Here is a 15886-nt window from a genome sequence, read left to right on the forward strand (position 1 = left end):
GCAGTAATAACCTCGAAATCGAGTAGCATATAATCGAGTAGCATGTATAGATTAGCCGTCAATCAATATTTAAAATAAATGTGACATTAGAAATATAGTCTGTAAAACCTACTTAGCTAACCTTATGGAATATCTTAAAAGTCGCTTCCTTTCATGGTTTTATTTTCAAGATCACATGTGTGCGTGTTCATATATGAGTGTGTTTTTGTGCGTGCGTGTATGTCTGATATGCATGTGCGGTGTGTGCACGTGGGTGCGAGTACGTTTATATATCGATGTCATTATATGCGTGCATTTGCATGCGTGTGTCTGTGTGTATATTTCAGTGTTTATATATGCTTGTGCGTGCGTGTGTGTTTATATATGCTTGTGTGTGTGTGTTTAAATATGTGTGTGTGAGCACTCCTGTGTTAATATATGTGCGCGTGTGTGGGTTGATATATGCGCGTTTGTGTTAATATATGCGTGCGTGTATTCATGTTTGTCATCAGACTCGAAGAGAGAGAGTGAGAGACTATAACTTACACAGAGACACTGTACTAGCCTCATACTCATCCTCATCCACCTCTAACCCAAACCCAGGGAGGAGGTCCTCCTGGGTGAATGTGGACTGGAAGGTGTGGATGCGTGTCAGTGTGTCTGTCTGTCCTACAGCTGTGGACACACTGTAGAAGGACAGAGTTCCAGCAGGCCGGTCCAGATAAACTCCTACTCTGGTAGATTCATCGGAGGGGAAAATCTTTAGTCTTTCTACACAGTTGTACCGGGCAGTGTAATGACATCGCACCTCCTTCTCCTCCACCTCATCCTCATAATGATCATCACCATCTTCATCATCATAATCACTGCCAACATAGTTACCATAATGAGCATACTCCTGACAAGAAAGACTCCAGGACCTGTTGTTCCCTCCAAGCATGCAGTCATTTCTTCTTCCTCTCCTTGTGATTCCTCTGTATGTCACTCCTATAGAAACACGTCCCGTCCACTCTACCTCCCAGTAACAGCGGCCAGTCAGTCCCTCTCTACACAACACCTGGGGCTGGGAGTCAAATCTCTCTTGGTGATCAGGAACTTCCTCTTCTTCGTCCTCTTCTTCGTCCTCTTCTTCGTCCTCTTCTTCGTCCTCTTCAACCAGCGTCACATTTCTGTTGTCCTTAGACAGAGAGAGGTTTATATAGGCTGTGTTTGGTCCAGTGTGAGTTCACAGGCATCTGAAGGAGAACAAGACATTATGAGCTGCTGAACCGTTCTTCATCATCGACATCATCATCACCATCACCACTAGTGCTGTTGTCTTGCATTCTTCTACTTCCTGTTTCCCATTCATCTACTCTACAAACATTAACATAGAAGGACTAAATAATATCAGACGATACAAGGCTACAATAGTGGACTATTGTGCCATAGCTTTAGAAATAGTACGGCATATTGTCTTGAAGATCATTTGAGTCAAATTTAAATGTTAATCCCATGTGTGTGTGAGTGGCTGTCCAAGTTTAAACTTTGAAGCCTAGAAAAATATAAACTGAATCTACCCCCGCAATATTAACACTAAATACACATATTATACATTAAAACGTTCAACGTGATGAGCTGATTCCTCCTCTGAATATCTAAGCTAAGGTCTACATACTTTTCAAGAGATTAGACTTTGAAAGGTTCCAATACACATCATTGTAATCCATCTGTGTAAATAACAGACTGAACCAGTTGAGCTCAAATAAAGGCTGGAAATTAAGTGTTGGTACCATAGAACTGGTTCATACAAATATAACTACACATACGTACACAATCCTACACAAACATACTAGACATTAACACAGGGAAACATAGCTATACATACAAATACAAAAGTATACACAAGTACACATACATACTATACATACATAGACATGTACGCATACGTACATAAACCTACACAAACATACTAGACATACATAAACACAGGGAAACATAGCTATACATACGTATACACAAATTTACAACTGAATGACCGGACGACACCTCCTGCTGTGTCGATGGACTTTCCATCTCAATAGTTAGTGTGTGTTGTGATGATTCAAATTAAACAGACACTCACACTTCTTTAGACCTGGTTTCATCCTCCACAATCCACTATGCTCCACACTGGGGGGGGGGGGGGACAAAGTGAAAGCAGCATGTTGAAACATTGACCTTCATCATTTGCTGTCTAATCACTTTCTACACAACATGAGTTACAGCTGCCTTTTCACCCCACTCTCTCTAGCAGCGGCTTGAATCCTTGTAGAAGACCTTCACCCTGATTGGTGATCTGTCCTCTCCATACCTGAGAGTCTCCAGTCTCCAGCGTGGATCCTCCAGTCCAGCAGAGAGCAGCGCAACTCCTGAATCTCCTGGGTGATTGTAGCTCAGGTCCAGCTCTCTCAGATGGGAGGGGTTGGAGCTCAGAGCTGAGGCCAGAGAAGCACAGCCTTCCTGTGTGACCATGCAGCCAGACAAGCTATGCACACCCCCACACACACACACACACACACACACACACACACACACACACACACACACACACACACACACACACACACACAGGTGTAAAATCCTATGTTTGGCCAGTCTGCCAACCACTTCTTGAACACGGGTTCAGTAAAGGGTCTATAAAGGGTTTTATAGATTCATATTATTCTCGAGATTAATATTATGAAAGAATTTTGAGTCCAGGTCAATCTGGTGAGGAGACGTAAGCCTACTTCAGGATTCTCTACAATTTGAGCTCCTGTTTAGTAGGGGATATTGGTAACCATACCTGAAAATTTCAAGAGTTTTCGATTCACGGGATAGGCTGCAGTATGACTTTTACAGAATTTGATAGAAAAAGAACAAAATTCAACAAGAAAATAAATAAATACTGAACAGTAAGTTTTAAAAACACATTTTATGCGTTATTTTTATATCTTTCAAGAGACCCCCCAGAATGTTGCTGTTGAGGATTTCAGGGGGTCTGAGGTGTCCAACTAGGGATCTCAGACCCTCCCAAGACCCCCTGTACTTCACCCTGCTCTAAACTCTCACCGTACCGTATACAAGGGATGGTGGGGGGGCACTATTATTGTTTTTTTAGTTCATGTTTATAGGTCTAATTGAAAAGTTGCAGAAAAGTTGAAATCCACCTGAAACCAAAGTCATTAAGGTAGTCATCACATGTACTGAGTCATAAACTGAGTGATATAACTTGTGCTGTAACTGTTTGACAATTTAATAGAACAGACCTGAGCGTTTCCAGTGTACAGTATTGACTCCCCAGTCCAGCAGAGAGCAGCTTCACTCCTGAATCCTGCAGATCATTGTCACTCAGGTCCAGCACTCTCAGACTGGAGGAATTGGTGCTGAGAACTGAGGCCAGAGCTTCACAGCATGTCTCTGACAGCTCACAGTGATTCAGCCTTCACACACAATAAACAGAACATGTTAGGAACTGTGACATAAGTTTAATTAGAAGTTTGTTATAAAACGTTTTATTAGTTTAACTTAATCTTAATGCAGTGTATCTTCAAAAGATGACTTAAATGGAGGTCAGATAACTAAAGATTCAACAAAACTCCTGAAAATGTCCCTAAAAAGACCCAGTTCTAAGAAGAATCTGTTATTAAACTTTACTAAAGAACTCTAAAGTCCACCCTGACTACATGGTTGTGACTACATGGTTATGAGTAGAATAGTAATGTAATAAAACATACAACTTAAACCAGCATTAACAAATTGAATCCAACGTACACCTTTTACTGTCATGTTCACACAAATAGAATGAGATGAGGTCTTGTGTTTGATAAGATGAGTGGTATTGGCGCTGTGAGGCACGCAGACTGCCAAGGTTTAGTTCAGTGCCGAGTTAAAGCGTGGCTGTACTGCGGCGCCGTTGTGATCGCTCTATTGGGAAACACGACCCACTTAAGTTCCCATGAAGACACACTGCTTTGATCAGAAAACTAAAACAGGGTTTGTACTTTGTGCAAAAAATTAATTAATACTATTCAAGAGCATGTGAAGCAATGCACTATTCTGGATGACCCTGGGAAGAAAATAAATCCTAATTGGAGTATATTATCCAATCAGCAGCCAGTAATTATTAGTAGGTACGTGACCGAGGACATTTTCACGTCTAATAAAGGGGTGCGAGCACATTTGTTAGGTTGCCACCAAATTAAAAAGTTTGTGGCACCAGTGCCACCAGTAGAAAATGTGTCTTGAGGACATGTTTTACTTATGTATATACCTGTTAACTTTCTGGAGGTAAATCTGTTCAATGTCCTCTGATGTGGAACTTATGCTGTAACGGTTTGACCATTGAGTAAAACTGACCTGAGAGTTTCCAGTGTACAGTGTGGACTTCCTAGTCCAGCAGAGAGCAGCTTCACTCCTGAATCATGCAGAGAGTTGATACTCAGGTCCAGCTCTCTCAGACTAGAGGAGTTGGAGCTGAGAACTGAGGCCAGAGCTTCACAGCATGTCTCTGACAGCTTACAGTGATTCAGCCTTCACACACAATAAACAGAACATGTTAGGAACTGTGACATAAGTTTAATTAGAAGTTTGTTATAAAACTTTTTATTAGTTTAACTTAATCTTAATGCAGTGTATCTTCAAAAGATGACTTAAATGGAGGTCAGATAACTAAAGATTCAACAAAACTCCTGAAAATGTCCCTAAAAAGACCCAGTTCTAAGAAGAATCTATTATTAAACTTTACTAAAGAACTCTAAAGTCCACCCTGACTACATGGTTGTGACTACATGGTTATGAGTAGAATAGTAATGTAATAAAACATACAACTTAAACCAGCATTAACAAATTGAATCCAACGTACACCTTTTACTGTCATGTTCACACAAATAGAATGAGATGAGGTCTTGTGTTTGATAAGATGAGTGGTATTGGCGCTGTGAGGCACGCAGACTGCCAAGGTTTAGTTCAGTGCCGAGTTAAAGCGTGGCTGTACTGCGGCGCCTTTGTGATCGCTCTATTGGGAAACACGACCCACTTAAGTTCCCATGAAGACACACTGCTTTGATCAGAAAACTAAAACAGGGTTTGTACTTTGTGCAAAAAATTAATTAATACTATTCAAGAGCATGTGAAGCAATGCACTATTCTGGATGACCCTGGGAAGAAAATAAATCCTAATTGGAGTATATTATCCAATCAGCAGCCAGTAATTATTAGTAGGGACGTGACTGAGGACATTTTCACGTCTAATAAAGGGGTGCGAGCACATTTGTTAGGTTGCCACCAAATTAAAAAGTTTGTGGCACCAGTGCCACCAGTAGAAAATGTGTCTTGAGGACATGTTTTACTTATGTATATACCTGTTAACTTTCTGGAGGTAAATCTGTTCAATGTCTTCTGATGTGGAACTTATGCTGTAACGGTTTGACCATTGAGTAAAACTGACCTGAGAGTTTCCAGTGTACAGTGTGGACTTCCTAGTCCAGCAGAGAGCAGCTTCACTGCCGGAGCATCGCAGAGAGTTGATACTCAGGTCCAGCTCTCTCAGACTAGAGGAGTTGGAGCTGAGAACTGAGGCCAGAGCTTCACAGCATGTCTCTGACAGATCACAGGCAGTCAGCCTTAACACAAAATAAACACCACATGTTAGAATCTGTGATTCAAATCACTTCGAGATGTTTTATTATTTAACTAATACATACTAGTCAATGCATTAGATCCTTATCTTTATCAAATATGAGCTGTAAAATGAATAATATTGAATATTTGTTTGGTAGTCTTTGAAATGGGTTTTGTATATGAATATAACTTTTGAATGTAGTATTGTGTATATAATGTATCATATTGTGGTACATGCGCGGCGACCCCTTGCTGTGGTCTTATATCCCATTAGGGATACCCCAACACGAACAGCAACACGAATAACGCCATCCCCAAATACACTCTCTCTCGTACTCGCTTAAACGTCAAGCAACTAAAAAGTAAATGTTTACATATCATTTAAATGGGCGATCGCTACAGAGAATAAAGTACACTCTTCCTTTGTCTCTTCCCTCTCTTTCCTTTTTCCCGCTCGCTCGTGACCTCTCATCCATCCCCCACATGATCCTGAAGTCCCTATATCAACCAATCCTACTGGTTAAACCAAACAGCGTCCATGTAACCAAACGTACTGGACAAGGTTAAAATAGTGTTTTGCCTTTTATTTATAATGAATGTATATTAATTAATGTATCCTAAAAATCAACAATTGCTTATTTATACTTACAGCTGTATATATATATATTTTAATACAGTTGTATTTAACTATTAATAAACAATTATTAATTATTAGCTTTAGTTATTTATTACTTCATGATAAATAGAGCTTTTGAGTTTTACTTTTCAACCACAATATAACTTTTTGTGTATTGTGATACGTTATTATTTAAGCTACAGAGATGTGTTATATGTTATCATAACTTTTATATTCTACTATTTGGTCTACTGTGTTGTGTATATTGAAATAAATTATTGCTATTGAACGTACAGAGATGTTTTGGAGGCTTTGACCACTTGCAGCAGCCTCAGAAGACCCTCCTCTGAAGCATCGTATTTCTTCAGGTCAAACACGTCCAGCTCCTCTTCTGATGTGAGTAAGATGAAGACCAGAGCTGACCACTGAGCTGGAGAGAGAGATTCTGTGGAGAGACTCCCTGATGTCAGGTACTGTTGGATCTCCTCAACTAGAGAACGGTCGTTCAGCTCATTCAGACAGTGCAACAGATTGATGCTTCTCTCTGGAGAGAGATCTCCATTTATCTTCTCCTTGATGTAAGACACTGTTTCCTTATTGGTCTGTGAGCTACCTTCTGTCTTTCGCAGCAGTCCTCGTAGGACAATCTGATTGGTCTCCAGAGAGAGGCCCAGGAGGAAGCGGAGGAACAAATCCAGGTGTCCGTTCTCACTATGTAAGGCCTTGTCCACAGCACTCTGGTAGAGGTGGAGGAGATTATCTTTCCCGGGGGTTGGTTGTCCTTTTGAGAGCAGATTTACCCCAGTGTCGATGAAGGACATAAAGACATGAAGGGCAGCCAGAAACTCCTGGATGCTCAGATGGACAAAGCAGAACACCTTGTCCTGGTACAGCCCACACTCCTCTTTAAAGATCTGGGTGAACACTCCTGAATACACTGAGGCTGCTCTGATATCGATGTCACACTCTTCCAAGTCTGCCTCATAGAAAATCAGGTTGCCTTTTTCCAACTGGTTAAAAGCCAGTTTTCCCAGGGAAACAATGATCTCCCTGCTCTCTGAACTCCAGTGTGGATCTGTTTCAGCTCTCCCATGATACTTCCTGTCCCCCTGTATGGACTGAACCCTCAGGAAGTGGCTGTACATCTGAGTCACCGTGTTGGGCATCTCTTCTCCAATCTGGGATTTTTTGAATAAGTCCTCCAGAACTGTAGCTGTGATCCAACAGAAGACTGGGATGTGACACATAATGTGGAGGCTTCGTGATTTCTTGACGTGGGAGATTATTGGACTGGCCATCTCCTTTTTGAATCTCTTCCTGAAGTAATCCTCCTTCTGTTGGTCAGTGAACCCTCTCACCTCTGTCACCATGTCAACACACTCAGCAGGGATCTGATTGGCTGCCGCAGGGCGTGTGGTAATCCAGATGTGAGCGGAGGGAAGCAGGACGCCCCTGATGAGGTTTGTCAGCAGCACGTCCACTGAGGTGGACTTTGTGACATCAGTCCAGATCGGGTTTCTCTGGAAGTCCAGTGGAAGTCGACACTCATCCAGACCATCCAAGATGAAGACAACTTGGAACCGGTCGTATCTGCAGATTCCTGCTTCTTTGGTCTCAATAAAGAAGTGATGAAGAAGTCCCACCAAGCTAAACTCTCTCCCTTTCAATAAATTCAGCTCTCTGAAAGTGAGGAGAAATGTGAAGCGTATGTTGTGGTTGGCATTGCCTTCAGCCCAGTCCAGAGTGAACTTGTGTGTTAAGACGGTTTTACCAATGCCAGCCACTCCAGTTGTCATTATTGTCCTGATTGGCTTATTTTGTCCAGGTAAGGGTTTAAGGATGTCTTCACATCTGATTGGTGTTTCCTCCTTGGCTGGTTTCCTGGAAGCTGTTTCAATCAGTCTGATCTCATGTTCCTTGTTGACCTCTCCACTGCCTCTCGCTGTTATGAAGATCTCTGTGTAGAAGTCATTCAGATCTGTTCGCTGTCCTGCTTTAGCGATGCCCTCAAATACAGACTTTAACTTCATCTTCAAATGAGACTTGATTTTATGTTGGCACTCGACAAAATCAGATCCTAAATGAGAAATCAATAGACTACATCAGTTAGTGGATGGTGACATCAGTAGAAACATGTCAATATTTCCTTTAAATGATCATCTTCATGATATTTAGTGGCTTCATTACTTGTGCTCGGAGAAGCTGGTCATTACCAGGACTGCATGGTACAGATTCAAAATGTTCAGGACTATTTTGTTATTTCCACAGCAATAGGATTGATCTAATGATAGTAATAATGATAGTGAATCAGTGTAAAGTGACTTGCTATGCTGATATAACAAGATAGTGTTGAATCTTTTCCACTGAGTTATTCTGCTGTTGATCTACAATATAATGTTTAAGATTCTTTAACCTGAAAGGCAGACAATAACCTACGTATCTGAATCAAACCATTTAATTGATACCCCACACTAACCCTACATATCTACAGTGATGCCAGTAACGCGTTACTTAGTAACGCTCGGAGAAGCTGTTTCTAAGAGTGCGTGTGCGTAACGCGTTACTTAGTAACGCGTTACTGGCTTCGGACCACTTTTTTCAGTTACGACTAATCTAACGCGTTACTATTTCCAAACCAGTAATTAGATTAAAGTTACTCATCAAAGTCACTGTGCGTTACTATTTTTTTACCGGATCACCGATTGGCGTTGAGAGCGATGGAGTGGTGTGTATGTGTGTTTCTGTCCGTCTGTCTGCCTGCCTACCTGTCTGTTTCTAAGCGTGCGTGTGCGTGTGAAGCGTAAGTCTCCCAAGACTTCAATCTATCAGAGGTGTCGACCTTGACTCTCCAGAGTCCGCGCAACCAGTTGTTATGAGCGGCGGAATTAATCGCGCGGTGCTGTGTGCGTGCTTGCGTGCCTGCGTGCGCGTGCGTCTGTGTGTGTGTGTATGTATATGTGTATGGAGCTGCCTCCGGTGATCGCGCGGTAATATTTTGTTTAATGGCGTAAGCGGTTGAAAGCTGTGTGTCAGTGTGTGCACCCAGGGCCATAGCACCAAATTCTGGGCCCTGTATACAAGAGGTACTTATGCCACCCCCCCCTCCCCCGAATTCCTCCTACCAGCCTCCTGCGCAGAATTGTTGACCGGGTTGGAAGACCAGTTGTTAACCGGGGGGGAGAACAATTGTTGACGGGGGGGAAGCAATTGTTGACAGGGGGGGGAAGTTAGTATTGGCAAAACTGGTTGTATTATTTTATTTTGAGGCGGCAGGGGGTGTTGTCGCAGCTAAATGTCAACAATTAAGTAACTTGTAATCTAACTTAGTTACTTTTAAAATCAAGTAATCAGTAAAGTAATTAAGTTACTATTTTAAGGAGTAACTAGTAATCAGTAATCTGATTACTTTTTCAAGGTAACTGTTGTACACTGCATATCTAGATCAAACTATTTACCTGATACCCCATAATAACCCTATGTATCTGGATAAAAACCATTTAACCTGACAACCCCATAACAAAGCTACATATCTGGATCAAACCATTTCACCTGACCCCCCCACCCTACAAATCTGGACGTCGGAAAGTTCTGGTGAACGACACCTCATGACGTGCTGATGATTCTACTTCCGTTCGTCAACTGGGACCAGATTTTGATAACAGAGTTAGCCAGTTGGTGACGCACTGTTTACTAATGATGCGCACTAAGATGGCGGAAAGTTTTACTCAATATAAAAGAATCAACTATCATATCACATACTTTATGATTGATTGACGTTATAACCGTCTGTTGTCCTCGACTTTGCTCAGTTTTAAACGTTGTGTACTGATAAACCAGCTCCAGATAAGGGCAAGTGTTGCCTTCCATACAGTGGCAATACTGTATGTGCTTCTCATAAATATAAGCAAAAGTATAGTAGGTGATAGGCTACAAGGAAATAAAGGTGTGCGAACTTGAAACTGATCCTACTAAGTTCTGTTTAGTTTTGACCGATTCATTTTTTATTTATTTTTTGGATCACTGACGAGGCGTCTCGCTATTACCAGGACCAGGAACGCGCTTTAACCCTACTGTGGGAGAGTGTGTAGATGACAGGACTCTGGGGCTGGATGAGGCTGCACACCTGTTGCACATTGAATAATAAGTGTGCACAGATAAACCAGCCATCACCACACACATTCAACGAGTTCTCCTGCATGACAACATGGAGCACCAGGACATGTTCATTAACTACAAACCGCCTTCAACATCGCCACCCTGCGTCCTTGTATTGAATCAGCCCAATAAAAGTCACCTAGGTGGAGTGTTCAATGGTCCTTGCTACACCTATGTATCTGGATCAAACCATTTTGCCCCCAAGAGGAAAGCTATCTCCGCATTGAAATGTAGAAATACCAAATTATGTCGTTTAGTCTAAACAAAATTGAGATTCTTTTCTATTTTCAAGATAAGAGTCTCTTCTGCACTACAAAATAATTGTCTTCTGTCTTCAAAATGAGTCTCTTACCGCCCCACAGACTGTCGGCCAGTTCCTCCTGGTTCATCTCCATCAGGCAGAGCTTTGTGATGTCTAGCACTCCCTCTATGGCGCGCCTCCTCTGCTCTTCGTTCTTATCATCCACCTCCTCCTCCTCCCGCTGACTCTCTGAGCATTGTGGGTAATGTGGGAAAAGAACCCTCCAGAGCTTCTTCAGCTCCTTGTCTAGAAAAGCGTGTGCATTCTCCTCAGCCATCTGGAGCAGAACAAACATCAAGGAGAACTTTACTCTGAACTTACTGAGGACATCAGAAGCATCTATCCTGGATTCACGTACCACAAGCACCTCAAGAGAGGCTTTCTAATGTTCATATAGAGCTAAAGTCAAATGACTTGTTGGACATTTACACACCTTGATCAGCTCTGTTTGATGCTGCTGTACAGACTGAGGACCGGTAACCTTTGATCTCTCCCGGTGTCTGTGGAGAACACACACATGCACGCACACACACACACACACTTTTTTTCCTGACTTGTAAACATCAGTACCAGTAGAGTCTCTTAACAAGAGTCTGCTCTCTCCTGCTGGACTCTTCTAGAAAAACAACAACCAGGATTTATGGACGTTTGATAGAAACTGTATCTTGATGATCTCTGAAAAAATCCTCACCTCTTCTCAATAGACTTTAGTTTTCCATCTTTAAACGTTATAGGTGGATCCATAGAGTGGTCACTCTTCATGGAGACACAGCTCGGTCCAGGGGAGTCTCCTATCTCTGCTTTCTTCTGCAGGACCCTTCGAGAATAACAAGAACCAGATTTATGGGCGTATAATAGAAGCTGTATCTCTATAATCTCTACGACTGTCAGGTTCTGGCCGGTTGGTTGATTGGTTGATCGATATGCACTTGTTGGACCAAACTCTCATTGGTCAGACCATTTCTGGTGTTCCTTTCATAAGGAACAAAGAGCTTCTTAATCCATTATTTTCTCTGGTTGTCGACTCAGTCACCTATATTTGGTTAAACGCTCTGTAGTTTCTGTTTTATATCATATGGTTCAACAGAATATAAGACTAATAAAACAAGTGGTCAAACCCCGGGCTTCTCAACGTTGAACCGGCCCATAAGAAAGTGCGCTAGTCCTAAATTACTGAACATTTACTCTGCTCCAATCTAATTAATTCCAAAGAAGTCATCGGTCCGGCAATATTTGGTTAAAAAGGAAGACAAAAAAGCATGCAAAGTGTAAAGTAGGTGAAAGTATCTCGATATATCAGCCAACGTAGGCTTGAGTATGTTTTTCTCCGTCTACCTTTGTGTTTAAAGGGGACCTATTATGCTTTTCAACTTTTATGACCTATAAACTTTGTTATAATGATTGATAGTCATGTTTAACCATACACAGAAAACGATGTCGATTTTCGGGAAACTCTTCCTTTCATTTGGGCTCTTTCAGCCTTCTCTGTCAACGCTCGGTTTCGTCCTTCTCCGCCCCCTCGCCCCCCTCCTCCCAACCCAACTCCGTTGTGATTGGTTACCTTCCTTGGAGCGTGCGCGCGGGCAGATTTGACCAGGCATATGGGGGCGTGGCAGGAGTGCCTCTACGTAGATATTTCCCGGAAATATGAACAAGTGAATCGCAATCGTTGTCCCAAGTGTTTAGCGCTCTGCACAGCGACCCCAGACTGTCAGCAGGGAATACGTCGAAATGAATGTACGTCATTATTTGACAGTTTAGTATGGTTAAACATGACTATCAATCATTATAACAACGTTTATAGGTCATACAAGTCGAAAAAGCATAATAGGTCCCCTTTGACGCTTGGTAGGCTTTGAGTGGCAAAACATCAGAATTGGCACCAGTGGTGAAAAACAAGAACCAGGATTTATGGACATTTGATGGATGCTGTATTTTAATCATCTCTGATCAATCCTCACCTGTTCTCAATAGACTGATTTCCATCTTTAAACTGGACTGGAGATAGATCCATAGACCAGTCACTCTTCATAGAGACACAGCTGGGTCCAGGGGAGTCTGCTCTTTGCTGCTGCTCTGGGCTTCAACACACACACAGCTTTTACTCAGACTAATGATGGAGTCATGAGATATCACTGCTGAGCTAACAGTCACAGACAGAGAGATCCTCTTCTTACCTCTTAGCTTTGCTCCGGCGGCCATGTTCCCCGGACAGAGTTTGAGAGGTAGGACCCCCCTCCTCTCTCTCCTCATCCATAGTAGACTGGAGACCTGGACACAAACCCAACTACATGTTGTTTCTATGGCCATTCAGCATTGGTTTATTCTTTGCTTAATATGAGCTGCGTGTTTCTGGTCACTGGGGGCTGTCGTCTGTTTTCTTTGGACGAGAGACAGGGTGGTCTTAACTAGACACAGATTAATATATTCAAGGAGGGGGAAGATGTGGAGATACTGCCCAGAAGTGTCTAATTGACTCTTTAATAACTATATATCATTCCACACCAACACATTCTCACTCCGAGTGCGCAGATTTTTGAAGAACGGTCAGTGACTTTGGCTTCAGCCTCTGACGCAAAAGGTACCTCCACCACTGGGACGTGGCAACAATTCTCCAAATCCATATTTGGAGGGGGGGGGGGGATGCTTGTGGACAGTAGGGGTGTACACTATACATAAATTGGAAGCAAACTCAGGAGAAGGAATGACCTCTCACAAATATTTATTTAATAAATTGTTTCAAATAACCCTGCCTCGTTAAATCATTGAGCTTGGTGTTTTGCTTTAAAAAAATAGGTTATAGAAGAAGTCTAAACTGCAGAAAATAAAAACATCCAAGCTGCCATTTAAGGATACCTTGGAACATCTGTCTACTTTTTTAACCATCGGACCCTAGTTTACGACAAAAACAACACAATTGACGGCAGCTCCTTTGCCGCGTGGTTTTTAGAGCTATGTGAGTATTAGAGCAGTCGATAGCAACCACCATAGCAACCATGACGGTCAAGTGACTGGATGCAGCCCCGTTGAAAAAAATAGAATACCACCCTACACACTCAGGAGATTATAGATATTTAAATTATTATGACCATGAAGTCTTTATTTGCATGGGTTTACATTTCGTTCTGTGTAGCATGGAAAAATCGGAGAAACACTCCCATTCAGAATGCATTGATTTACATTTCGTTCTTTGGAGCACGGTTATTTTGATTTATTTTCAGTTTTTGAGGAGGTGCTTCAAAGATGCTAATTTTTCTGCAATAATCCAAAATCCAATGAAAAAACCCGTTGGCTTTTTGTCAAGGGAACCCAGGGCGACGCTCACTTCCGGGTTGTCCAACATACGTCATCCCTCCACCACTCTATACTGTAAAAACACATGTTCAAGTTGAAGGATAATGCATGAATTTATTCTTTATTCTGCCATAGTAACACGGTAAATAAATGGCAAAAAATAGGCTGAGAATGAATTCGTATTTACGATATGTTCAATAAAACAAAAAAAATACGTTTTTCAGACAAACGTAATTGAGAATTCCGAATAGTTCTCTGGGAACGTAATTTTGATGAGAAAGGGTTGCTCTGTCAGTTGTCAAAAAATGCGGACGGATGTGGTCTCTATAGCAACGACCTCAGCTACCCAACACTGATCAAAAAAATGATTGTTTCTCTCAATCAAAGCACAAAACAGGACAACTGATGTCCATAGCCTTACCCCATACATGTTGTGTAATTAACAAGGACACGTTGGTGTAGTTGTGTTGAGTAATGTCACAGATTTCACGGTAAAATCGCCGTTAATCTGCAGCCATCGGGTCTTCCGTTAGCCAATGGGATGAATGCTCATAGCTTCATATATTGCCGTGGAGGGATTACATTGTAATGAGAGGAAATCCCCCTGCGTCGAAAAAAGCAGCACAAGGTCCTCCGTTAGCCAATGGGATGAATGCTCATAGCGTCTCTATGTGCAGCCATCGGGTCAAACCCCATGCGTCGAAAAAAGAAGCACAAGGGTACCCTTTTGCGTCAGAGGCTGAAGCCAAAGTCACTGACCGTTCGTCAAAAATCGACGCGCTCGGAGTGAGAATGTGTTGTCCACACAGAAGGTCTCAATGGGCTTTAAATGTGTCTAATAAGATCAAGTTCATCGAGCGGATATCATGCCAACTGCTCCCTGTGCTGGTTAAACTGCTCTGAAGGCAGGACCATATATGGACTTTTTGTGTGGTATGACATCACAACCAGATCTGTATTGCAGGCCCACAGAGAACAAGACCCAGTACAAGATGACGTTTAAACACCTTCAATAACTGAGATGTCCGTCTTTCTGTTTAAATAATATAATCATAATACTTCACTACAAAAATAACAACTGTACATTACTTTCTAAGTACCTTTAAAGTCACCCAAGGACAAAAGAAGGAAAAGTCATTATTAACGTCAACCTGACACTTGACTCCAGGCTGGAAGACTCTGGGTTTGATCCCCAATGCCCACAGTCTAACACCTAGCATCCTATAGAGCAGGAATCTTCTAAATAATCAACATATTAATACGATTCAAAGTTATTCATATTTATGATCTATCAGGGATCAGAGTGGGCTACAGTACCTTAGTCTTCGTCCTGCTGTAATAAAGTGAGCCACACCAAACCGTCCCTCTCGTAACAAGGAAATGATGTTGTGAACAAACCAGTTGGACCAGTTCCCCTCCCAGTTTATACTCCTCCCAGACTGCCTGCACAATGACTGTGGAGGCACATTACTGAATAAACACAAATGTTTGGACTGCTCCGAACGGTTGAAATGCTCCCCTTGCTGTTGGAGCAGAGACACTAGGGAACACCATCCTGGCTGGTGACGTTGTGTGCATCAAGTAGAAAGCAGGTTCAAGAGGGCTAGATACAGACCTAATCAATTGATTACGATTTTGCTCAAATTCTGTAAAAGTCATACTGCAGCCTCTACCGTAAGTCCAAAACTCTTGAAATTTGGGTTAGTATGGTTACCAATAAACCCCACTACCCATAAACCCAAATTTGTGGTACTGCATCCAAAGGTGGCGCTATTGTAAGAGAGAATGTGACGCAGTCGTTTGTGATTCATTGCTTTTGGCCGTGATAATATGTACTATATGAAAGAGATATCTATGAATTATATGATATTATTTAGATATAGAGCTCCCGGACTGTTGTCCAGCAAGTGTTGTACACT

General features: G+C 42.0%; 1 protein-coding gene across 1 annotated transcript; it reads right to left on the reverse strand.

Moving 5' to 3' along the window:
• Positions 1-1079: 1079 nt before the first annotated feature.
• Positions 1080-15418, reverse strand: LOC130389443 (NACHT, LRR and PYD domains-containing protein 12-like). Its single transcript, XM_056599233.1, is given in 14 exon segments — positions 1080-1214; positions 2084-2130; positions 2312-2485; positions 3249-3422; positions 4339-4512; positions 5429-5484; positions 5486-5603; positions 6512-8294; positions 10725-10950; positions 11107-11173; positions 11365-11490; positions 12635-12754; positions 12851-12944; positions 15285-15418. Coding segments are annotated over 13 exon segments (3186 nt in total). The 5' UTR covers positions 12931-12944; positions 15285-15418; the 3' UTR covers positions 1080-1173.
• Between the last annotated feature and the right edge of the window lie 468 nt (positions 15419-15886).

The sequence above is a fragment of the Gadus chalcogrammus genome, chromosome 9 (genome assembly GCF_026213295.1).
Source record: "Gadus chalcogrammus isolate NIFS_2021 chromosome 9, NIFS_Gcha_1.0, whole genome shotgun sequence".
Classification (NCBI taxonomy): domain Eukaryota; kingdom Metazoa; phylum Chordata; class Actinopteri; order Gadiformes; family Gadidae; genus Gadus; species Gadus chalcogrammus.